Source organism: Chiloscyllium punctatum, chromosome 32 (assembly GCF_047496795.1).
Source record: "Chiloscyllium punctatum isolate Juve2018m chromosome 32, sChiPun1.3, whole genome shotgun sequence".
NCBI classification, from domain to species: Eukaryota; Metazoa; Chordata; class Chondrichthyes; order Orectolobiformes; family Hemiscylliidae; genus Chiloscyllium; species Chiloscyllium punctatum.
The window spans coordinates 16264368-16290576 of NC_092770.1; the positions used below are offsets into that span (position 1 = coordinate 16264368).

At 43.9% G+C, this 26209-nt stretch overlaps 1 protein-coding gene across 2 annotated transcripts in view; it reads left to right on the forward strand.

Annotated features, from left to right (window-relative positions):
• LOC140457925 (CD9 antigen-like) overlaps window positions 1–26209 on the forward strand; it is a 108209-nt gene that overhangs the window by 65741 nt on the left and 16259 nt on the right. Inside the window, exons 1-3 of one of the 2 annotated variants that reach the window (XM_072551736.1) lie at window positions 7180–7372; window positions 14797–14899; window positions 24950–25047. In XM_072551736.1, the coding sequence (XP_072407837.1) occupies window positions 7310–7372; window positions 14797–14899; window positions 24950–25047 (264 nt within the window). In that variant the 5' untranslated portion in view covers window positions 7180–7309. Of the gene's footprint in view, window positions 1–7179; window positions 7373–14796; window positions 14900–24949; window positions 25048–26209 lie in introns of those variants that run through there. The other variant, XM_072551737.1, reaches the window with a different exon arrangement.

Sequence of the window (26209 nt, forward strand, 5' to 3'; positions counted from 1 at the left end):
TTGTGAGGAGGGATTGAGTAGACCGGGACTATACTCATTGGAATTCAGAAGAATGAGGAGAGATATTATAGAAACATCTAAAATTACAAAGGAAGTAGGTGAGACATAAGCAGGGAGATTGTTTCCACTGGCGGATGAAACTAAAACCAAGGGGCACAGCCTCAAAATAAGGGGGAGCAGATTTAGGACTGAGCTGGGGAGGAACTTCTTCACCCAAAGCGTTGTGAATCTGTGGAAATCCCTGGGCACAAGTGAGGACTGCAGATGCTGGAGATCAGAGTTGAGAGTGTGGTGCTGGAAAAGTACAGCAGGTCAGGCAGCATCTGAGGAGCAGGAAAATCAATGTTTTGGGCAAGAGCCCTTCATCAGGAATTCCCTGCCCAGTGAAGCAGTTGAGGCTACCTCATTAAATGTTATGAAGGCAATAGATGGATAGATTTTTGATTAGTAAATGAATTAAGGGTGATGGTGAGCGGGTGGGTTAAGTGGAGCTTAGTCCATGAAAAGATCCACCGTGATGTTATTGAATGGTGGAGCCGGCTCATTGGATCAGATAGCCTACTCCTGCTCATATTTCTTATATTATTATATTTCTTCCTTCTATAAATATGGTATCTGTGGTACCACAGGCTTGGCTCTGGCAGTACTCCTACACCCGAACTGCCCCCATCCCAGAACCCCTCCTCCAGATGAGCCAACACGCTCATCAGTCTTCGTAAATACTGGCTAGATAGTGGGATACGCTGCGGAGATTCCTGCACTGTTTCTTTACCTGCTGCCAAACCCCATCTCCCTGTGTACTTGAATCTGTTGGAGAACCACATCAATAAATATGCTCACTATGTAGCTCTTAACCTCTTGCGTACACCACTATGACATTGGCTCCCGATCAAGCTCTGAAACCTGGAGCTCAAGCTGCAGATACTTCCTGCAGAAATGGTTGTCAAGGACGTGGGAAACATCCTTAATTCATACAGTACACAGGGCATGAACTCTTGAGGCTGGAGCCACCCTCATTACTTTATTTATTAACTGTTATTCTCATTACTATTAATGAACCTTGATAACTGGTAACAAATGTGCTGGAGTTCCTTGATGAAATGATTCCAATATTTTGGATTACATGTGATACTCCATGTTTGTTCAACACCAGATTGTCTAATCGTTCACACAGGGTTCCCAACACCCATGGAATGTCCCCAGGCATTAAAGATTAATTTCTAGGAAGGCGAGAGAAAAACTCAGAGGAGAGTCTTTAAAAATAGTGTCTTTCTTTTGGTTTATCTTTAGTTTATTCACCAGAAAAATTATTGGCAGTAGAAACAGTAAGTGTCACGCTAGTGGGTCTGTGAGGTGACCAATGATAGGAGTGTTGCGGGGGAGGATAGATCATGTGATGAGAGCTCCAGGAATACATCCAACCCAAGTTATCCACTCCTCATCTCTCACTTGATTTGTTGTTCTTGTAACTTATTTAAGTGGTTGTAGATTTTTGGCTTGTCAGCAGTTCGCATGATTAAACCCTCTTTAATGAAATCCTTCAGAGTGTGAATTTTAATCTGCCTTTCGTCCTTTGTGAGTGTAGAAAACAGTAAACTGAATCTTAACAGTATAGAGACACAATTCATCCTGTCAAGGATGGTTGGTGGCAGTAAATAATCTTAAACAGCCTTTACCCAGTTCCACCCCCACCCCCCACACCCCCCGGGGGCAAACACCAGAAAGTGCCAGGAATGCTTGTCTGGGAAAATAGCACAGTTTGGAGAAGGAACTCCAGAGGTCAGGGGTCAGGTAGCTGAGGGCACAATGGCCGATAATGAAGAGATTCAAATCAGGCAGTTAGAATCATAGAACCACAGAACCATAGAATTTATAGTACAGAAGGAGGCCATTCAACTCATCATGTCTGTAGCAGCTCCTGAAAGATCTGCCCAGCTAGTCCCAGCTCCACCTCCATAATGTTCCAAATTCATCACTTTCAAATATATATCTAAATGTCTTTTGAAACCTCCAATGGAATCCCCATCCCCTACTCTCCCAGGCAGCACATTGCAAATCCTAACAACTCTCTGAGTAAAGACGTTTCTCCTCATCTCACTCCTAACTCTCTCACTGACAATCTTGAGGCTCTGACCATTAGTTAGTGACACTGGGCCACTGGAAAACGACACTGGAGAAGTAGTAATGGGGAACAAGGAAATGGCTGAGGAACTGAATAAATACTTTGCATCAGTCTTCACGGTGGAAGACACGAGTAACATCCCAAAAATTCAAGACGGTTGCAGTGCAGAGGTGAGTATGCTGGCTATTACCAAGGAGAAGATGCAAGAAAAACTGAAAGGTCCGCAGGTGGATAAATCACCTGGACCAGATGGACTACACTCCAAACTTCTGAAAGAAATAACTAAAATGATAGTGAAGGCATTACTGGTGATCTTTCAGGAATCACTGGAGTCAGGGAGGGTTCCAGAGGACTAGAAAATTGCTAGTGTAACACCTGTACCCCCCCCCCCCCCCCCCACCACTATAAAAGGGAGTAAGGAAAAAGCCAGGAAATTATAGGCCGATCAGCCTGACCTCAGTCATTGGTAAGATTTTAGAGTTCATTGCGAAAGATGAGATTTCTGAATACTTGGAAGTGCATGGTAAATTAGGGCAAAGTCAGCATGGTCACGTCAAGGGGAGGTCAAGCCTGGCAAATCTGCTAGAATTCTTTGAGGAAGTAATAAGCAGGCTAGACAAGGGAGAGCCAATGGATGTTATCTACATGGGTTCTCAGAAGTCCTTTGATAAAATGCCACACAGGAGGCTGCTGAGTAAGATAAGAGCCCATGATGTCTGTATCCTGTCTCCACTCCCAGACTGAGTGAGAGATCATGTAATGGGTGGAGCCAATTAAATATTAACGTTACCCTCTTTAGAGCCAATCCCTTATGAATTTAAGCCTCTTTGCCTCTTTCCTTCAGTAAATCATGTGACAAGTCAAGCGAAAATTGTCCTTACTTACGGGGTGAAAGCAGTAGGATTTGAAGCAACGATGTTCAAACAATTTGAGATTGAATTAGAAACCGGAAATTCAAAAGTTGACCCTGCATCAATCAGATTGAAAAACTTGGAGGTGCTTAAAATGTTAGATATCACCATGTCTCATCTTCCAGAAAGCTATTGGGGTGACTTATTACAAAACCAATTTGTGACTGAAGTCTGATGCAGGCATAGTTTCTCCAGGAAAAGGAATTTGTTCAGAGCAGTAAGGAAATAATTACCTCAGTGAAAGAGTGTTGTTTGTGAAACTTCGAGACCTGGAGCGTTTGGTTATTCAAGACTGAGAAAGTCTGAGATCTCAGCGATGTGAAGATTCGGCGAAAAAGTTTCACAACTGACAGGGCAGGAATGGAGGAAGAAAACAATGAAGTCAAACCGACAGAATCAACAAAGAAGGAATTTCTCTGCACTTTTCATTAAGTGTGAAGTGTTGGTGTTGTGGAGTAGATTGTTTTGACATGTGTTTTGAAATGTCTCAAACTGTGTTATATATAAATAATTCAGTTTGTTTTATTTTATTCCAATTTCTCTTGGGCAGTAATGGTCTGCTTTTTTGTTTAAACTGCTTGTGTGCTTATGTTTCATGAAAGACCACTACATTAAATATTTAAGAAATGTAGCAAGATCTGTCAAATCCCTACAGTGTGGAAACAGGCCATTCGACACGAGTCCACACTGACCCTCCAAAGAGCACCCAGACCCATCCCCTTACCGTATCCCTGTAACGCTGCATCCATCAGGCTAGATTTCATTCTGGTGTCTGAATGTCCAGCAGTAACACCAACTGCAATTGTAACACCTCACAGTGAGTGAGCTGCTGCTTCCTGTGACTGTCACTAGGGAGAGAAAGAGAGAGAAGGAAGTCTGTCAATGACTGCATAGATGTCATGTTTATGCAGCTGAGTGATGAGGGCTGCAAAGTCTGGGTGTGAGACTTAACAGCAACGTTAGAGTTCAGTGTAGCTATTTTCATTATGAGTGCTGACTGATACACATTGTGGGTTGAGGCCTTGGCCAAGTGTGTAAGGCAGTGCTTCTCAAGTGTTGTTCCTCCATAACACTCTTGCCAGGCCTAAACAATTCGTCGCTACCCCCTCCCTCAGTGAAAACTGAGAGGTGGGGGCGAGGGATGAATAAAAGGTCAATGTGAACAGAGGCCAGGACAGTGACGAGTCTTGAGTACAGCGGCAGGGGTGCTGGTGCTCTGCAATGGCCCTTGCTCCCTTGGAGCTTGCAACCCAAAATGTTCAGCTCCCAACCCCACTTGGGGTCCTGGCCATCACTGACGTTGACCCCTTGATGGGGCTTGATCCCCATTATTGACCTCAACGCTATCTCTTCCTGCTGCTTCTCCCACTTCTGCACCTGCTCTGGCCAGAACGCAGCTCCCGTTTAACAGCTGAAGGCTGACTTTAAGTATTTTGCTGACATTAAGCAATGCAGGACTCATAAGAAAATAAGAACATAAGAAATAGGCCCAGGCATAAGCCATTTGATCCCACCTGCTCCACAACTCAATAAAATGGTAATTGATTTGATCCTTGTAGTGTAAAGAGTAATTTCAATATGTGAATAAAATAATCTACATCATTAGTAATGCAACAGGACATGACTTCTTCTTTTCCTTTCTTCTTTCATGGGATATAGACATAACCAACAATGCCCAGCATTTGTTGTCTATTCCTATTGCCCTTAAATTGAGTGGTTTACTCGGCCATTTAAGAGGGTAGTTAAGAGTCAATCACACTGCCATGGGTCTGAAGTCAAATGTGGACTGGAATGGGTAAGGCAGATAGAATTTCTTTCCTAAAGGGCATTAGTGAATCAAATGGACTTTTATGACAACTGGAGATAGTTGTCATGGTCACCATCACAGAAACGAATTTTCAATTCCAGGTTTATTAATTTTATGAATTTTAATTCCTCGGTTGCTGTGGTGGGATTTGAACCTGTCTCTCCATAGTATTAGCTTGACACCATCCAGCTTCTATTGAATCTTACATGTTTCAGTAAGATCTCATTTCGGCCTTTAAACCCCAAGGAGCATCACCTCAACCAGCTCAATAAGACAATCTGCTCATCCCAGGCATCAACCTAGCGAGCATTCACTGAATCATGTACAATGACACCTTGCTTCCTCTGGACCACAGCATTCTGCAGCCCCAGTTCATTTGAATAAAATTCTGCCTTTCTATTCTTTCTGTCCAAAATTCACTTAATCTTTTCTCATATTATCTCCATCTGCCAAACTTTAGCTTACAGTAATTCCCCCATACCTGCGGTAGATAAGTTCCAGGCCCTACAGCAGAAGACCAAAACTGCAGATAGTAGCGAAACCATTCATTTCAATGGAAAATTTACCTTCCCGGCAACACCCTGGTCCCTGGTTCTGGAATGTTCCCTGTAATATGTTTGGGCAGCGATAAACAGTGGGTAACTGAGACCATGATAACAAGACCCGCGGATACGGTGGTCGGCCGTACTCATTTAACCTATTGATTTCCCTTGCTTTCTTCCTCACAACTTGGTCTGTCACTTACAATTAAATTGTGCACAAATATGGCTAGAGTGCACTCAGTCCCCTCATTCCAAATTATTGTAAACAGTTAAGACCTCACAACTGTCCATGTGGCACCTCAAGAGTTGGAGTTTGACTGCCTGAAATGACAGATTTCGGTGAATCTATTTCCTTTGTTAGTCAATCCTCTATAAGACCTAAAACTATGAACTCTTACACAGTGAACATTTATGCGGCATCTTTTCAAATGCCTTTTGGAAATCGAAATACACCACATCTACTGGTATCTCTTTCTCCACCCTATTTATTACCTCCTCACGTGATTTCACTTTTGTACAATCATGTTGACTCTGCCTAATTGTATTGTGATCTTCTTAATTTCCTCCTATCAGCTTCTCAGTTATGGAAGCTACCATTTTCCAAATGATAGATGTTAGATGAACTAGCTTATAGTTTCCCATTTTCTCTCACCCTCCTTTCTTGAATAGCAGCGTTACATTTGCAGTTTCCCAGTTTTCTGGCTTCAGGGAATTTTGGAAGATTGCAACTAAAATGTTCCTGTTCAGGTTTACAACTTGTCTGCCTGCACACAATTCCTGTTCCAAAGGAAGTACCAACACAATGATTGGCGACAGGAATGGTGCGCAAATGTTGTTTTGATTTTGTCCAGCGGAGATGTTGCCTGGATTTTGGAAATGCACGGGATTAAGGACGTAACTTTGAGGGTCCTCGGGCTGCAGTTGACTCCAGGAAAGAAGGTACTCAACAGGGAGCAGGCTGAGAGTGGCAGCCATGAGGGGACACTGGCTAAAGAGATGAGCATGCACCCAGGATCCATCACAGTCATTGAGGAGAGTGGGTGTGAGGGGAGTTGGTGAGCGGGCAATGCCAAGCAGGAACGTACATTAGCGCAGGGAAGTCCAATGTGGGAGCATTCACCAGGGGGACAGTCTTCTCAGAACCGCCTGAGAGATGAATCATGTCGTTATAGTCTATGGACAGAACATCTTACATAAGGGCTGAGCAGCCATTTTTCCCATGGATACTGTGCTTTTGTAGATATTCTGGACCATGTGTGTATGTTGGCAACAATGTCTGTATAATCTTGATAACTATATCTGTTTATTAATGGAAGTTTTAAAATAAAGGGGAAAGGGTATCATGTCTTTAGTTGGAGATGCTGCCTCTTTAAGGGTGAGTCGGGGGGGGGGGGGGCAGAGCTCGGCTGAGGAGGTGTGAACATCATTGGTAAAGTGTTTCTGTTCAGTTTTTCCATTTGTTTACTTGGTGTATAATTCCGGGTTCCAAAAACAGCACAAGGAGCAGCTATCTTCAAGGCCAGGAGCCTTTAAATGGACTTGGATGATCTTTGTCATATATTTCCCTCATTTTGTAACTTATGATTTTACCATGAGTTCTATCATTATAGGTGCCATGTTAGGGTGGCTTAGAACACTCTTCATTGCATTTTTCTTGTAAGAATACATATGACAATAAATTCTAATTCTAAAATAACAGTTTGCTTTCTGTCTTATTACACTGTGTGACGCTGCAACCTTTTTAGGTCTTGTACCAAGCATTCACTGGGGAATTGTTGCATTTCGCAATAAGTCACAGGGTGGACAGGAAGTTTTCTGCATGCTGTGTTGAACTTTGATTAAGTAGCAGTCTGTCACTTACTTTGTGCTGAGAGCGTCCTGCATCAAAACAACACGAGCTAAAACTTTCTGCTGAAGGATTGTCAAAATGGTGGTGATTCAGGCAAGATGCATTAAATATTGTCTCCTTATACTCAACCTGATATTTGCGGTAGGTTGGACTTTCTGCTTGTTTTCTGAGTGTGACTTTCACTTGCTTGTAAAAACAGAGTTTAGCAATTTCTAAGATGAATATTGACCATAATAAGGTCATTGTTGTTCCTTGGTTGTTTTTTTTAGACTTTATTTGCTGTATAGTGAATTATCTATCAATGCCTTTTTAATATTTTCATACTTTGCAACATTATTTGAAATAATTTTAAAATTATTATAAAGCAACTTTTGTGCATTTTAAAATGGGGGCTAAAACAATCCTTAGATAAAAGCTCTTTCTTGAGGCTTGTGTTGAAGGGAAAAACAATGCTTCTTTGCTTCTGATGGTTGGGTTACATAGCTGTGCTGGAACTGTGTCTCACTGTATTGCCTTGATCGGACACTGAATGTTCTCTGGCCTTTTCTGAGAGCAGCAAACTGGAGGTACAACATTTTCAATTTGCGCATATCCCTGCCATGGTTTGTGTGGATGGGTATTTAGCAGTGCCCAGGAACTTGGTGGGATGTTCAAAGATCTTCAGTCAGGTTCATTTTGTTTTGTGTGACATTGTGCGAACTCCATTCGCTTCAATCAGAACTGAAATCAATCTCGAGGTTCAAGCCCGGGGCTCTAAAAGGGTTGCTGCCACCTCTCAATGTAGTTGAAGGATGTTGTTAAGGTACTGGGGGTTTGGGGAGGTGGTGGCTTTCCTTGTTTCTATGGTCTGCCCTGAAGGTTGCAGGTGACTGGTAATGGAGATGGCAAACTGATGTGAGGCAGCACCGACAGTCAGAGTGCTGGGGGTTGATGTATATTCAGTCAGTTTGGACAAATCAAGTTTGACAGCTTCTGGTCTATACCTTCCAAACCCGCCACCACTTCCACTGAGAAAGACAAGGGCAGCAGATGTACCTGGGAACACTCATCAACTGCAAGTTCGCCCTCCAAACTGCTCACCATCCTGACTTGGAAATATATTGCTCTTCCTTCAGTACTGCTGGGACAAGTTCCTAGATTCACTCCCTAATGGGATTGTGCATATCACGACAGGACATCAACTGCAGCGGTTCAGGAAGACGGCTCACCTCCCCCTTCTTAAGGGTAATGGGGACACGGCAATAAAGGCTTGGCCGGCCAGTGACATTTAGGTCCCGTGAGTGAAAAAAAACCAAAACTGATACGCAGTACACTGCTGCAGTATATGTAAAAGGACCATCGTTGCCGCCCAAACCACAGATATCGACACTCCCCCAGCTTGTGCTCAGCAGTAACGGCAAATTGAAGAGGAAATCTGAGACTTAAATAGAATTGGAAGAGGAATGGGTGATAGAGAAGGAGAAGAGTGACCCAGCAACGCTGCAGTGTGCCCAAAATAAAATAGGAGAGGCTAAAAGATGTCAGATTACTATCTAGAATTGAAATAGTCAACCTTTCATAAGAATCCCCCGTTGGTTTTCTGTAACTTGGGAAAGAATGGTATAAAACCCTGAATGAACAGGGTATATGAGTCCACACTGTTTCACTGAGCTGTTTGTAACTTGCAGTCACAATTCCAGACAAATCTCCTGAAGTGAAAATTCATGTCCAAATTACAGCAAAGTTAATTTGCTTCTCTACCTTTCTTCTTCAATTGCTTTCCTCCTTTTTTTAAAATGTTCTTGTGATTCTCTGGTCTCTCCTGCATTTTCAATTGCATTTTAATAACTTTGTTTGAACTTACCTACATTCATTGCTGTGGTCAATCCACCGTTCATGACCAGACTGGTGTTTGTTACTTTTCAGCCATATCTCATTGGATAGCATTCTCACCTCTGAGCCATAAAGTTGTAAGTTCAAATCCCAGTCCAGCTCAGCCACAGAATCCAGACTGATGCTCTCAATACATTACCAAGAGAATGCTGCATTGTTGCAGATTCTTATTGAAGATATTGAATTGAATCCCCACAACACGAGAGTTTCTTCCTGCTCTCCTCCACAATATTTTGTATTTATTCCTCAAGCAAACACCATTTTTAAAAAAATTGAACTTTTCATTGTTGCAATATGGGATCTTGCTGCAGGCAAATTAGTTGCTGCGATTCCCACATTACAGGTACCACACCCCACTTGGCAGTAAAGCAGTTTGAACATCTGGAAGTCAGCAAAGACACGATAGAAAACCATCCCTCTCTGAGTACATGGTATTAAGCCAATACCTTTGAATGAATGAGCCCCTATAAATGATATTCGATGGGAAATTTCACACTATTGGTCCATGAATGATGGAGAGAACAGCTCATTTGCAAAAAAAGATTGTCCTATTATCAACGATACCTTTCATTTACACTTTCTTTATTTATTCATATGATGTGGGAATCATTGGCTGGACTAAAATTTATTGCCCACTCCTAATTGGGCAGCACAGATGCCTCAGTGGTTAGCACTGTTGCCTCACAGCACCAGGGACCTGGGTTTGATTCCACCCTCAGGCATCTGCCTGTGTGGAGTTTGTACATTCGTCCTGTGTTTCCTCTGGGTGCTCTGGTTCCCCCTGCCCACCAGTCCAAAGATATGCAGGTTAGGTGGATTGGCCATGTTTAGTTGCCAGGGGTGTGCAGGCTAGATGGATTAGCCATGGGAAATGCAGGGTTACAAGGTTAGGATAGGGTAAGGGAATGGTCCAGGAGGGATGCTCATTGGAGGGTCAGTGTGGACTTGATGGGCCAAATGGCTTATTTCTACACTGTAGGGATTCTATCATTCTAATTGACAAGGAACTGAATGACTTGCCAGACCATTTCAAGGGCAATTAAAAGTTAAACACATTGCTGTGAGGTTGAAGTCACATGTTGGCTAAAGTCAGGTGTGGTCAATAGATTCCCTTCCCTAAATTGCATGAGTGAACAAGATGGGCTTTTACAACAACCAACAGTAGCTACATGGTCTTTTATTGTAGTTATTAACTGAGTTCAAATTTCACCTCCTGCATGTGAGATTTGAACACACAAGGAAAGAGGGGAAAGATATAAAAGAGATCTAAAAGGCAACTTTTTCACACAGAGGGTTGTACGTGTATGAAATAAGCTGCCAGAGGATGTGGTGGAGGCTGGTACAATTACAACATTTAAGAGGCATTTGGATGGGTATATGAATAGGAAGGGTTTGGAGGGATATAGGCCAGGTGCTGGCAGGTGGGACTAGATTGGGTTGGAATATCTGGTCGGCATGGATGAGTTGGACTGAAGGGTCTGTTTCCGTGCTGTACATCTCTATGACTCTATACCCAGAACGTTAACCTGGAGTGCTGAATTATTAGATTAGTTGCATTACTATGAGGTTGTGTTAGGGGATTCTCTAATCGGAGGCACAAATCAATGTTTCTGTGGTCAGCAGTGAAAAACCAGAATGGTGCGTTGCCTCCCTGGTGCCAGGATCAGAGAGGGTGCAGAATGTTCTCAAGGGGGAGAGGGGCCAGCAGGAGGTAATTAGGAGAAAGTGATGACTGCAGATGCTGGAGACCAGAGTTGAAAAATCCGATGCTGGAAAAACACAGCATGCCAGGCAGCATCCGAGGAGCAGGAGAATCGACGTTTCGGGCATAAGCCCCTCTTCAGGAATGAAGCTGGTGTGCCAGGTGGGCTGAGATAAAAGGTGGGCTGAGGGCATTTGGGGGAGGGGCGCTGGGAATACGATAGGTGGAAGGAGGTGAGGGTGAGGGTGATAGGCCGGAGAGGGGTGGGGGTGGAGACGTCGGGAAGATGATTGCAGGTCGAGAGGGCGGTGCTGAATCCGGGGGTTGGGACTGAGATAAGGTGGGGGGAGGGGAAATGAGGAAGCTGGAGAAATCTACATTTGTCCCATGTGGTTGGAGAGTTCCTAGGTGGAAGATGAGGCGCTCTTCCTCCAGGCGTCATGTGGTCAGGGTCTGGCGATGGAGGAGGCCAAGGACCTGCATGTCCTTGTCGGAGTGGGAGGGGGAGTTAAAGTGTTCAGCCACGGGACGGTTGGGTTGGTTGGTGCGGGTGTCCCAGAGGTGTTCCCTGAAACGTTCCGCAAGTAAGCGGCCTGTCTTCCCAGTGAGACATATCTGTCGCAAATTCACCTGCACCTCCACACACATCATTTACTGTATCTGTTGCACCCGATGTGGTCTCCTCTACATTGGGATGAGACCCAGGGAGATAGTGAGGAAAGAGATCGATCTGAGACAGGTACAACTGAGAACAGAAGTGAGTCAGGGCAGGCAGGGACAAGGTAGGACTAATAAATTATACTGCATTTATTTCAATGCAAGGGGTCTAACAGGGAAGGCAGATGAACTCAGGGCATGGCGAGGAGCATAGGACTGGGATATCATAGTAATTACGGAAACATGGCTCAGGGATGGGCAGGACTGGCAGCTTAATGTTCCAGGATACAAATACTACAGGAAGGATAGAAAGGGAGGCAAGAGAGGAGAGGGAGTGGCATTTTTGATAAGGGATAGCATTACAGCTGTGCTGAGGGAGGATATTCCCAGAAATACATCCAGGGAGGTTTTTTGGGTGAAACTAAGAGATAGGAAAGGGATGATCACCTTATTGGGATTGTATTATAGACTTCCTAATAGCACGAAAATGCAAAACAAATTTGGAAGGAGATTTCAGTTATCTGTAAGAATAACAGGGCGGTTATGGAAGGGGATTTTAACTTTCCAAACATAGACTGGGACTGCCATAGTGTTAAGGGTTTAGATGGAGAGGAATTTATTAAGTGTGTACAAGACAATTTTCTGATTCAGTATGTGGATGTACCTACTAGAGAAGGTGTAAAACCTGACCTACTCTTGGGAAATAAGGCAGAGCTGGTAACTGAGGTGTTAGTGGGGGAGCACTTTGGGGCCAGCGACCATAATTCTATTCGTTTTAAAATAGTGATGGAAAAGGATAGACCAGATCTAAAAGTTGAAGATCTAAATTGGAGGAAGATTAACTTAGATGGCATTAGGCAAGAACTTTCGAAAGCTGTTTGGGGCAGATGTTCACAGGTAAAGGGATGGCTGGAAAATGGGAAGCCTCCAGAAATGAGATAATAAGAGTCCAAAGACAGTATATTCCTGTCAGGGTGAAAGGGAAGGCTGGTAGGTATAGGGAATGCTGGATGACTAAAGAAATTGATGGTTTGGTTAAGAAAAAGAAGGATGCATATGTCAGGTATAGACAGGATAGATCGAGTAAATCCTTAGAAGAGTATAAAGGCAGTAGGAGTATACTTAAAGGGAAATCAGGAGGGCAAAAAGGGGGAACATGAGAGAGGCTTTGGCAAATAGAATTAAGGAGAATCCAAAGAGTTTTTACAAATACATTAAGGACAAAAGGGTAACTAGGGAGAGAATAGAGCCCCTCAAAGATCAGCAAGGAGGCCTTTGTGTGGAGCTGCAGGAGATGGGAGAGATAGTAAACGAGTATTTTGCATCAGTATTTACTGTGGAAAAGGACATGGAAGATATAGAATGTGGCGAAACAGATGGTGACATCTTGAAAAATGTCCATTTACAGAGGAGGAAGTGCTGGATGTCTTGAAACACATAAAGATGGATAAATCCCCAGGACGTGATCAGCTGTACCCTAGAACTCTGTAGGAAGCAAGGGAAGTGATTGCTGGGCCCCTTGCTGCGATGTTTGTATCATTGATAGTCATAGATGAGGTGCTGAAAGACTGGAGGTTGGCTAACATGGTGCCACTATTTAAGAAAGGAGATAAAGACAAGCCAGGGAACTATAGACCAGTGAGCCTGAGGTTGATGGTTGGCAAGTTGTTGGAGGGAATCCTGAGGGACAGGATTTACACAAATTTGGAAAGGCAAGGACTGATTAGGCATAGTCAACATGGCTTTGTGTGTGGGAAATCATGTCTCAGGAACTTGATTAAGTTTTTTGAAGAAGTAACAAAGAAGGTTGATAAAAGCTTGGTAGTAGATGTGATTTATATGGACTTCTGTAAAGTATTCAACAAGGTTCCCCATGGGAGACTGGTTAGCGAGGTTAGATCTCATGGAATACAGGGAGAAATACCTATTTTGCAGAACTGGCTCAAAGATAGAAGACAGAGGTTGGAGGTGGAAAGTTCTTTTTCAGACTGAAGGCCTGTGACTAGTGGAGTGCCACAAGGATCAGTGCTGGGTCTACTACTATTCTTCATTAATATAAATGATTTGAATGTGGATATAGGAGGTATAGTTAGTAAGTTTGCAGATGACACCAAAATTGAAGGTGTAATGGACAGCGAAGAGGGTTACCAATGATTATAATGGGATCTTGATTAGATGGGCCAATGGGCGGAGGAGTGGCAGATGGAGTTTAATTTAGATAAATGCGAGGTGTTGCATTCTGGGAAAGCAAATCTTAGCAGGACTTATACACTTAATGTTAAGGTCCTAGGGAGTGTTTGCTGAACAAAGAGACCTTGGGGTGCAGGTTCATAGCTCCTTGAAAGTGGAATCGCAGGTAGTTAGGATGGTGAAGAAGGCATTTTGTATGCTTTCCTTTATTGGTTAGAGTATTGAGTACAGGAGTTGGGAGGTCATGTTGCATATGAAACAAACATTGATTCGGCCACTTGTGGAATATTGCATGCAATTCTGGTCTCCTTCCTATCGGAAAGGTATTGTGAAACGTGAAAGGGTTCAGAAGAGATTTACAAGGATGTTGCCAAGTTTGGAGGATTTGAGCTGTAGGGAGATGTTGAATAGGCTGGGGCTGTTTTTCCTGGAGCATCAGAGGCTGAGGGGTGACTTTATAGAGGCTTATAAAATCATGAAGGGCACAGATAGGATAAGTAGTCAAAGTCTTTTCCCTGGGTGGAGGAGTCCAGAACTAGAGGGCATAGGTTTAGGGTGAGAGGGGAAAAATATAAAAGAGACCTAAGGGGCAGAGGGTGGAGCATGTATGGAATGAGCTGCCAGAGGAAGTGGTAGAGGCTGGTACAATTGTAACATTTAAAAGGCATCTGGATGCATATATGAATAGGAAGGGTTTGGAGGGATATGGGCTGGGTGCTGGCAAATGGGACTAGAATGGGTTGGGATATCTGGTCAGCGTGGACAAATTGGACCGACAGGTCTGTTTCTGTGCTGTACATCTCTATGACTCTATTACACCACTGACTCCCATACAAGGAACATGAGGGCCTGCCCATGCCTAATTGTCCTGGAGAAGCTGATGGCTCGCCACATTCTTGAACCCTGTATCCCTTGCAGACAGCTGAGAAGTGTGTTGGTTGTTTTAGAGGGTGGTTAAGAGTCACAAATTGCTGTGGGTTGGGTTCTCATATAGGCTCGACCACGCAAGGAATGCAGATTTCCTTCCCTAAATGACTTTCATGCGCTATGCAGTTTATTAAGAATAAATATATTAGACACTGTTTCCTATAGAATCTTCATGATTAACAATGTTAAGATCACCTTCCTCATTGTTACTTTGCAGTTGCTGGGACTCATCATTTTGCTACTGGCATTTTGGTTTCGCTTTGATGAAAGGACAAAAAGTCTTTATGAAGTTGGTGCGAATGGGGAGAAATTCATTATTGGTGAGTGTTTAGTGAAATCCAATTAAATTTTCAACTCTCGCTGCTTCTCAATCCAAACTTGATCCCATCCGCCTGGTCTCTTGGTTCCTTCACTGTTCTGCCCATTGCTTTCTAACTCTCACCAAGTTCCATTCGACTATCACCTGTTTTTCCAGGCTCCCAGCCCAACAAAGCTGCTGAATTAAATATGTCCAGCTATCTTCATCCCTTCCCATCCCAGTCATCACTTCTTGGTCTAGAGTGGTCTATGAAGAGGGCTTGCCACGAATCAGGATTTGAAGATCAGAATTGATCTTGTTCAAGAGGGGAGTAGGGATAATCCTAGTAACTATAGGCCAGTGAGTCTCACTTCTGTTGTGGGCAAAGTCTTAGAGAGAATTGTAAGGGATAGGATTTATGCACATCTGGATAAGAATGATGTGATCAAGGATAGTCAGCATGGTTTTGTGAAGGGCAGGTCGTGCCTCACAAACCTTATTGAATTCTTTGAGAAGGTGACTAAGGAGGTAGATGAGGGGAAAGCGGTAGATGTGGTATATATGGATTTTAGTAAGGCGTTTGATAAGGTCCCCCATGGTAGGCTACTGCAGAAAATACAGAGATATGGCATTGAGGGTGAGTTGGAGGTTTGGATTAGGAATTGGCTCTCTGGAAGAAGACAGAGGGTAGTAGTTGATGGCAAAGATTCATCTTGGAGTGCCGTCACTAGCGGTGTTCCGCAAGGATCTGTTTTGGGACCATTGCTGTTTGTCATTTTTATAAATGACCTGGAGGAAGGGTTAGAAGGTTGGGTGAGCAAGTTTGCGGATGATACGAAAGTCGGAGGAGTTGTAGACAGTGAGGAAGGATATGGCAGGTTACAGCGGGATATAGAGAAGCTGCAGAGCTGGGCAGAAAGGTGGCAAATGGAGTTCAATGTAGCTAAGTGTGAAGTGATTCACTTTGGTAAGAGTAATAAAAAGATGGATTACTGGGCTAATGGTAGACTACTTGGTAGTGTGGAAGAGCAGAGGGATCTTGGTGTCCATGTACACAGATCTCTGAAAGTTGCCACCCAGGTAAATAGTGCAGTGAAGAAGGCATATGGCGTACTGGCTTTTATTGGTAGAGGAATTGAGTTCCGGAGTCCTGAGGTCATGCTGCAGTTGTATAAGACTCTGGTGCGGCCGCTTCTGGAATATTGTGTGCAGTTTTGGTCGCCATACTATAGGAAGGATGTGGAGGCACTGGAACGGGTGCAGAGGAAGTTTACCAGGATGTTGCCTGGTATGGTAGGAAGATCCTATGAGGAAAGGCTGAGGCACTTGGGGTTGTTTTCTTTGGAGAAAAGAAGGTTTAGGGGTGATTTGATAGAGGTGTACAAGATGATTAGGGGGTTAGATAGGGTTGACAGTGAGAACCTTTTTCCACGTATGGAGTCAGCTATTACAAGGGGCCATAGCTTTAAATTAAGGGGGGGTAGATATAGGACTGATGTTAGGGGTAGGTTCTTCACTCAGCGAGTCGTAAGTTCATGGAATGCCCTGCCAGTAGCAGTAGTGGACTCTCCCTCTTTATGGGTATTTAAGCGGGCATTGGATAGGTATATGGAGGATAGTGGGTTAGTGTAGGTTAGGCGGGCTTTGATCGGCGCAACATCGAGGGCCGAAGGGCCTGTACTGCGCTGTATTGTTCTATGTTCTATGTTCTATGTTCTAATTCTGGATGGATTTAGATTTACAGAGGGTGGTGCGAAAGGAGTGTTACAGCTTACTGTTTCTGCACTGACTCTCTCAGCATTTTGTCTTGGTGCTAGCCTCCTGCCTTTTCCCTGTAACTCTGTACATCGTTTCTATTTAACTTATCATCTAACACCCTCTTACATTCAGAAACACAGAAATCGCTGGAAAGCTCAGCAGGTCTGGCAGCATCTGTGAAGACAAATCAGAGTTAACATTTCAGGCACTGGACCCGAAATGTTAACTTTGATTTCTCTTCACAGGTGCTGCCAGACCTGCTGAGCTTTTCCAGTAATTTCTGTGTTTGCTTCTGACTTACAGCATCCGTTTTACTCTCTTATGCTCCTTGACTGAATCTGCCTCCAGTAGGCATACCTTAACTACTGATTACGTGACCACTCCACCAACTTGACAATGCGCTTTTCAAGTTCTACACCATCCTCACTGTTTTCAATACTCTCAAATTTTATATTATCTGCAAACTTTGAAGTTGTCACATGCACTTGTCACATCATGTATCTACGTCAGGAAAACAAGAGTCCCAGTGGGGAACTCCAATGCCCACCTTCCTCCAGTTCAAAAAATACCCATTAACCATTACTTTCCGTTTCCTGTCACTCAGCCAATTTTCTCCCCACGTTGTTCCCGTTCCTCTTATTCCATAAACTGTAACTTTGATGATAGATGTGGCAGTTTGTCAAATGCACTTTGAAAGTCAATGTACACCACATCAACAGCATTGCCCTCATCAAAACCTTGCCACCTCTTCAAAAAAAAACTCCAGTGAAACACAACTTTCTTAAACGAATCCACTCTGTCTCTTCTGGATTAAACTATACTTTGTCCATATGACCATTAAATCTATCCTGAATAATTGTTTCTAGAAGTTCTCCCGCTACTGAAGTTAAAAGTGACTGCTCTGTAATTGTCAGGTTTATCTTTACTGTCATTGTTTTGGAAGTGGGGAGGTCAGCCAGGAATGCATTTGCAATGTCAAGTCCAGAGGTGACAAATGCTTTGGGGGAAGGTAATGTCCGAGTGGTATTATCCCTGGACTAGGTACCAGGTGAAATTCTGGGGACCTTGGTTCAAATCCTGCTTTGGCAGATGGTAGACATTGAGTTCAATAAAAATCTTGTATTAACAGCCTAATGATAATCACTAAACTTTTGCCAATTGTTAGGGGATAAACCCATCTAGTTCACTAATATCCTTTAGGGAAGGAAATCTGCTTTTGTTACTTGGTGTTTTATATATATAGAATTCCTACAATGTGGAAACAGGCCATTTGGCCCAACAAATCCACACTGACCCTCCAAAGAGCATCCAGACCCTTCTCCCTACCCTATAACCCTGCATTTCCCATGGCTAACACCCTAATCTACACATCCCTGAACACTCTGGGTAATTTAGCAGGGCCAATCCACCTAACCTGGACATCTTTGGTGGTGGGAGTTTGTGGGAGGAAACCGGAGCACTCGACGGAAACCCACACAGAGACACGGGGAGAATATGCAAACTCCACATAGACAGTTGCCCGAGGGTGGAATCAAACCTGGGTCCCTGGTGCTGTGGGGCAGTAGTGCCAACCACTGAGCCACCATGGTCTGGCCTTGATGTGACTTCAGACCCACAACAATGTTGTTGACTCTTAACTGCCCTCTCAGCAATTAGGAATGGATAATAAATGACAACGCCTGCATACATTTTTAAAAAGTGTACAAATGAGGATTTCAGCAGCAAATGAAATGAAGTGATCAAAATCAATGGAATTTCGATCAAGCTGTGGAATTTGCACAGTATATTCAAAAACGAGTTTGATCGAAGTTTACATGTTAAAGGCAGAGAGGGGTTTGGAGTAAAAACAGGAATATGGCATTAAGTTAGTGCTTGGCCGTAATCATTCAATATGGCAATGCAGGCTCAAAGGGCTGAATGGCCTACTCCTGTTCCTCATTTTACATTAAATAGAAGTAGATGATCTTGGTGGCCAGATGTGGTTGAAAACTCATTTTGAGATCAAATATGATGCAAATCAGAGGTATTTACGAGGCCATGACCAGTGGAGCACAGGTATCTGATAGCGGTGTAGAGTTGATGCAAATCACCTATTTAGGGAAGGATAAGAACATGCAGGGATTTGAAAATAGGAATGTGGATTTGTCATCTAGTGCAGGCCCTGTCCAATGTAACCTGTGTGCCTCTGTTTAAGTATTTTTGATCTGTACATCCGTGCTTACAATGATCTGTCTGTACTGTTCATAAACAAAGCTTTTCACTGTACTTTGGTACACATGACATTGAATAAATCAATCAATCAAATTTAAGGTGTAGCTGGATCAGATGCAAATGGAGGTCAGCATCCCTGGAGTTAATAAGTGAATGAGATTTGATCACAGTTAGAACACAGAGCTTTGGTTGCAGCTCTTCCTTGTTTGGGACTTAAGGAATGGCACATTTTCATAAAATCATAGAATCCCTACAGTGTGGAAACAGGCCCTTCGGCCCAACAAGTCCACACCAACCCTCTGAAGAGTATCCCACTCAGACCCATGTCCCTATCTTATTATTCTACGTTTATTCCTGACTAATGCACCTAGCCTACACATCCCTGACCACTATAGGCAATTTAGCATGGCCAATTCACCTAACCTGCATGTCTTTGGATTATGAGAGGAAACCGGAGCACCCGGAGGAATCCCACACAGACACAGAGGATGCTGCAGAGACTCAGCAGGTCTGGCAGTATTTGTGGAGAGAAAAGGTGTCAACATTTCCGGTGCGGTATCAGATCAGCTTCTCTCTCTAGGCAGAAGTGAGTACTGCAGATGCTGGAGATTCGAGTCACGATTAGAGTGGTGCTGGAAAAGCACAGCAGGTCAGGCAGCATCCGAGGAGCAGGAAAATTGACTTTTCGGGCAAAGGCCCTTCATCAGGATTCCTGACCTGCTGTGCTTTTCCAGCACCACTCTAATCGTGACTCGAATCTCCAGCATCTGCAGTACTCACTTCTGCCTAGAGAGAGAAGCTGATCTGATACCGCACCGGAAATGTTGATACTTTTTCTCTCCACAGATACTGCCAGACCTGCTGAGTCTCTGCAGCATCCTCTGCGCTTGTTTCAGATTTCCAGCATCTGCAGTGTTATCTTTTGAGAAAATGACATGATTCAGATTCGTGGGTATCGTGTATGGACAAGGTCAGGCTGGTACAACCCAAGCAGGAGACAAGCGAGTCACTAGAACGGTGGTCACATTCTCCTCACCCTGTCAGGAATGGGTTAGCAATTGCTCTTGAAACAACTCAGGATTTACTGAACTACCATTTCCAGCACTGGTCCTCCTTCAATGACTGAGCTCTGGGCTGAGGTTTGCTCTGTCGCGTTGGCATTGAAGTGAATGCAGTACCATCACCGAAATAGTAAATGGTTAAATTATGAGGAGAGTTTGCAAAAGAAATCCTTGGAGTTTAGGGGTTGAAGGGTATTTGAACTGAGGTGTTTAAAATAATGGAATGATTCGAGAGGGGAGATAAAGAGATTCGAGAGGGCAGTGTGACTGTGGTGGGCCTTTGGATGCGGTGCAGGGGTATGGGAATCTGGCACGACAGTAGAACTTGAGCCTAAACACTTCCGGACTGATGTCAGGACGCACTTGTCCCACAGAGGGGAGGGAGAATCTGGAACTATCTCCCTATGAAGTCTGTGGATGTTGGGGGTCAATTGGAAATTGTAATCCAGAGACTGAGAATTATTTTACAACTAAGAGAAATATGAAGCAAAGCCAGAAAAGTAGGACTGAGCTATTATCAGATGGAATGATGGAACAAGCCCTGAGGGGCTGAATGGCCATCTTTCCTTGCACTTGGACTGAAAGCAGGAATATGGCATTGAGTTAGCTTTTGGTCATAATCATTCAGTATGGCAATGCAGGCTCAAAGGGCTGAATGGCCGACTCCTGTTCCCAGTTTTAGATTAACATGGCAGTAGGCCACGATTGATTTTACTTCAGGCTGCCTGTGAGAGGAAGTGATAATGGAAAGTCTGTGAATACTTCAAAAATCCTCGGAAACAACTTCCCCTGTTGTTTAACGAGAACAATGAAGAAATGTATCAAGTAGACAGTGAAATAGTTGATAATTCTTCGGAGAAATCACTCAGTCACTCATGAAGCATTTGTTCTCAGACAAGAACTTGACAGTTCTGTGCACTCATAGATTCGCAGGGTCATAGAGATGTACAACATGGAAATAGACCCTTCGCTCCAACCTGTCCATGCCGACCAGATATCTCAAACCAATGTAGTCCCACCTGCCAGCACCCGGCCCATATCCCTCCAAATCCTTCCCATTCATATACCCATCTAGATGCCTTTTAAATGTTGCAATTGTACCAGCCTCCACTACTTCCTCTGGCAGCTCATTCCATACACGCACCACCCTCTGTGTGAAAAAGTTGCCCCTTAGGTCTCTTTTATATCTTTTCCCTCTCATCCTAAACCTATGCCCTCTAGTTCTGGACTCCCCCAGCCCAGGGAAGAGACTTCATCTATGTACCCTACCCATGCCCCTCATAATTTTATAAACCTCTATAAGGTCACCCCTCTGCCTCCAACGTTCCAGAAAAAACAACCCCAGCCTGTTCCGCCTCTCCCTTTAGCTCAAATCCTCCAACCCTGGCAACATCCTTGTAAATCTTTTCTGAACCCTTTCAAGTTTCACAACATCTTTCCGATAGGAAGGAGACCAGAATTGCACTCAACATTCCAAAAGTGGCCTAACCAATGTCCTGTATAGCTGCAACATGACCTCCCGAATCCTGTACTCAATACTCTGACCAATAAAGGAAAGCATACCAAACACCTTCATCACTATCCTATCTACCTGCGACTCCATTTTCAAGGAGCTATGAAACTGCACTCCAAGGTCTCTTTGTTCAGCATCACTCCCTAGGGCCTTACCATTAAGTGCATAAGTCCTGCTAAGATTTGCTTTCCCAATATTCAGCACCTTGCATTTATCTGAATTAAACTCCATCTGCCACTTCTCAGCCCATTGGCCCATCTGGTCAAGATCCTGTTGTAATCTGAGGTAACCCTCTTCGCTGTCCATTGCACCTCCAATTTTGGAGTCATCTGCAAACTTACTAACTGTACCCCTTTTGCTCGCATCTAAATCATTTATGTAAATGATGAAAAGTAGTGTCAGAGCCTGAGATAATCTGTTAGGAACAAACTCCCGTCTGCTCCACTGGAGCTTGGATATAGTAAACCTTCATTGAAAAGGAAAGGCAGCCAACATAATCAAAGGCCCCTCCCTCCCCAGCTAAAATCTTTTCCAATCTCTTTCATTGGGCAAAAGAGATAAAAGCTTAAACACACGTACCAACAGATTGAGGAATAGCTTCTTCCCCGCTGTTATTATCTACTAAATGGACCTGGGAGAAAGTGAGGACTGCAGATGCTGGAGATCAGAGTCGGAAGTGTGGTGCTGGAAAAGCGCAGCAAGTCAGGCAGCATCCGAGAAGCAGGAGAATCGACGTTTTGGGCATAAGCCCTTCATCAGCAATCTCAATGACTAAATGGACCTCTCAGATTTTAAATCTAATGTTGATCTCACTGTTTACGCACCCTGTCTGCAGCCATAACGTTGTATTCCTCACTCTATTCCATTACCTTAAAGCAATTTGTATGGTATGATCTGCCTGCACTACATGCAAAACAAAACTTTTCACTGTGCCAAGTGACAATAATAAATCAATCCAAAACCAAATCGAAAATGCTCTTCTGGCTTGGTTCAGGGCTACTACTTACTGAAGTGCTTTATTACATACCGAACATCAGTTCTACTCTCTGCAAATAGGCTTTCTCCTTCATTTGCCCACCTTACATTTTTCCATTTTGCTTTTTCTCATCTTCTTTCTTTCCTCCTCATCTTCTTTCTTTCCTCTTCATCTCTTTCCTTTCTTTGTTCTTTCAAGGAATGTGGGCACTGTTGGTGAGATCACTGTTGGTGAGGGCAGCCTTTGTTGACTCTCCCAAACTGCTGTTGACCCAAGGGGCTTGCCAGAGCCATTTCAGAGGGCAGTTTAGAGTTCACCTCATTGCTGTTGGTCTTATGTAGGCCAGGCCGGGTATGAATGGCAAATTTCTTTCCTTAAAGGACACTAGTGAACCAGATGAGGTTTACAACAATAGTTGATGATAGTTTCACGGTCACTGTTACAGACATTTAGCATATATTAACTGGTTTCAAACTCCACCAGCTGCCATAGTGGGATTTGAAGCCATGACCCTGAGCATTAGCCCAGGCCTCTGGATTACTAATGCATTGGGATTGACACTATGCCACTACTTCCCCATCCTTTCTTACCATATCCCTCCCTCCCTCTCCCATTCCTTCCTTCAAACTCTCCCCGCCTTCCTTGCTCTGTTCTCTTCATTCACACCTTTCCACCTTGCTTCCTTTCTTTAGTTTGTTTTACCTTCTTCCACTCGCTTCTTTCCATTCCTTCATTCCTTTCCTTTACCTTTTCTGTGCTTTTGTTACATACTGAAAATGAAGAGCAGGTGGGGAGGAGTTTGGGGGGGGGGTGCCAGCAAATGGTTTCATTCTGTGCTGTCGGTCTACTGGGCAGGGTGGGTGGGATGGGAAGAGGGGAATGGTTCACAATTGTGACACTGTGAAAGGCGAGTCAGAGTCTGGTGTGGGAGATATCAGTGGGACTTGCAACCCAGGCCATGTCGTCAGATGTTTGTTGCCATTTGCTCACAGGATGTGGGTGTTGCTGAAAACAACAGCATTTATTGCCCATCCCAAATTGCCTTTAAATTGAGTGGCTTTCTGAGCCCTCTCAGAGGGCAGTAAACAGTCAGCCATATTGCTGTGGATCCAGAGCGACATGTAGGCCAGATCAAGGGCAGGCATGGTGGCTCAGTGGTTAGCACCATTGACTCACAGTAATCAGGGAGCCGAGTTCGATTCCAGCCTCGGGTGACTATCTGTGTGGAGTTTGCACATTCTCCCTGTGTCTGCATGGGTTTCCTCCAGGTGCTCCTCTCATAGTCAGGAAGGTTAGGTGGATTGGCCACGCTAAATTGTCCCGTGATGTGCAGGACAAGTGGATTAGCCATGGGAAATGCAGAGTGATGGGAATAGGGCAGGGGGAGTGGGGCTGGGTGGGATGGTCTTTGGAGGCTTGTTTCAGACATGATGGGCCGAATGGCCTGCTTCCACACTCAGGAGTTTATGATCCTATGATAAGTAGGAATGGCAAATGTCCTTCCCCAAAAGGGTCTATTGAAACAAAGGTGATAGCTACAACAATGGACAAAGATTACACAGTTGTCATTCAGCCAAGATTAGATTATTTACAGTGTGGAAACAGGCCCTTCAGCCCAACAAGTCCACACCAACCCACCCAGACCCATTCTCCTACATTTACCCCTTCACCTAACACTACGGACAATTTAGCATGGCCAATTCACCTAACCTGCACATTTTTGGATTGTGGGAGGAAACTGGAGCACCTGGAGGAAATCCACGCAGACACGGGGAGAATGAGCAAACTCCACACAGAGAGTCGCCTGAGGTGGGAATTGAACCCCGGTCTCTGGCGCTAACCACTGTGCCACCGTGCCGTCCAACTTTTAACTTGGATTCAAATTTCACTATCTGCTATGGTGGGATTCGAACCTACATCCCCAGCGCTTTAGCTTCTGGGCTACAAGTCCAGCGACATTACCACTATGCCAAGGAGCAGCACCCATGGGAAAACTTACAGGTGAGTCAGGCTATGTGCTTTGACATCCAGGAGCTGAGGGTGCAGAAGATGGAACTAGTTGGACATAGACTGACTTTGTCTTCAATAATGGCTGACTGATACAAGGGCAGCCCCAAACTGGGTAACTGGAGGCAGAGCAAGGAATGATTTTGTTTTGCTGCAATATTGAGCAATTTGGGAGGAACACGACCTAAACTAGATGATGTACTGTGGAGCCGTTTCAGTGACATGAAATGCGCTGAAACTTGAACAAGTGGTTCGGTCCTTGGAAGACAATGAGGGACTGAAGGAGAAAGAGGAGGTAAGGGACTGGGGCAAGAATCAAATGTAGATTAGATTACTTACAGTGTGGAAACAGGCCCTTCGGCCCAACAAGTCCACACCGCCCCGCCGAAGCGCAACCCACCCATACCCCTACATCTACCCCTTACCTAACACTACGGGCAATTTAGCATGGCCAATTCACCTGACCTGCACATCTTTGGACTGTGTTAAAGAAGAGACCATGTACCTTATGATTTTATAATCACAGTTTCTATTTATTTCCTCCAGGTATCTATGTCATGTGGGCAGCGGGCGGCTTGCTGCTGCTTTCAGGTTTCACAGGATACTTTGCTGTATCCAAGGAATCAAAGTGTTTACTTTGGTTTGTAAGTACATTGAGCCATACTTAACGTGCAGAATGTGGAATTGAAAATGTCAGTACTAGTGTAGGTCTATTAATAAAGAGTAATGGAAAGCCTTCACTGAAACTTCATTCTTCTGTTGAATGTGTAGTCTGGTATATGGGCTGTGTGGACATGAATTGTGTGAACATGGACTAAGTGCATATGGATTATTCAAGTATAGACTGTGTGCATACGGACTCTGTGGATATGGGATGTGTGTATGTGGACTGTGTGGATTTGGAATGTGTTAGGATTTTGTGGATATGGACCATGTGTATATGAGCTGAATGTATAGGGACTGTGGATACAGAGATTGAGGTTAAAGAGACAGGCCATATGGACTGTCAATTTAATTATTTAATAAATTTTCACTTTCATTCTTTCCATTGGAATATTATCTGCAACTGATTTTAAATAACATGCCTTTTTTTTAAGTAAGATTGTAAAATTGTTTTGATTTGGTTTTGTTGTGTCATTTTGTACAATTTTGCAGCCCTTAATTTCTAATTTTTTTTTTCTTTTCTGTTTTTTTAAACCTCAACTGAGTGGTAAGAAAGCATATGGGATAGCTGCCCTGAAGGAGATTTGGATAGAACTGTATGTAACATTAGGTAGGCCACAACTGGAGTTCTGGTCGCCACTCCAAAGGAAGGATGTGGTTGCGTTTGAGAGAGTGCAGAAGAGTTTCCCTGGGGCGATTCTGCTATAAAGACAGATTGGCAGGCTGGGTTACGGTTCCTTAGAGCAAAGAGGCCTGAGGAGGGGATGGGCTTGAGGCATAGATAGGGAGAAACATTTCTCTTTAGTCGAGGGGTCAATAACCAGAGAGCTCAGTTTTAAAGTAAGGAGCAGAAGGTTTAGAGGGGATTTGAGGAATCTTTTTTCATCCAGTGGGTTTGGGTATCTGGACCTCAGTACCTCTAGGGGTGACAGAGTCTTCAGGATACTTCGAACGTTTAGATGAACACTTGAAATACCATAGCATACAAGGCCACAGGCCAAGTGCTGAGAAATGAATGGATGAGCCTCTGATGACTAGTGTGAACAGGATTGACTGAAAGCCCTCTTTCTGTGCTGTTAAAAAAATCTCTGACGCTCTATTCCTAACTGATCTGTATCTGAGCTATAATTGTTACACCATTCT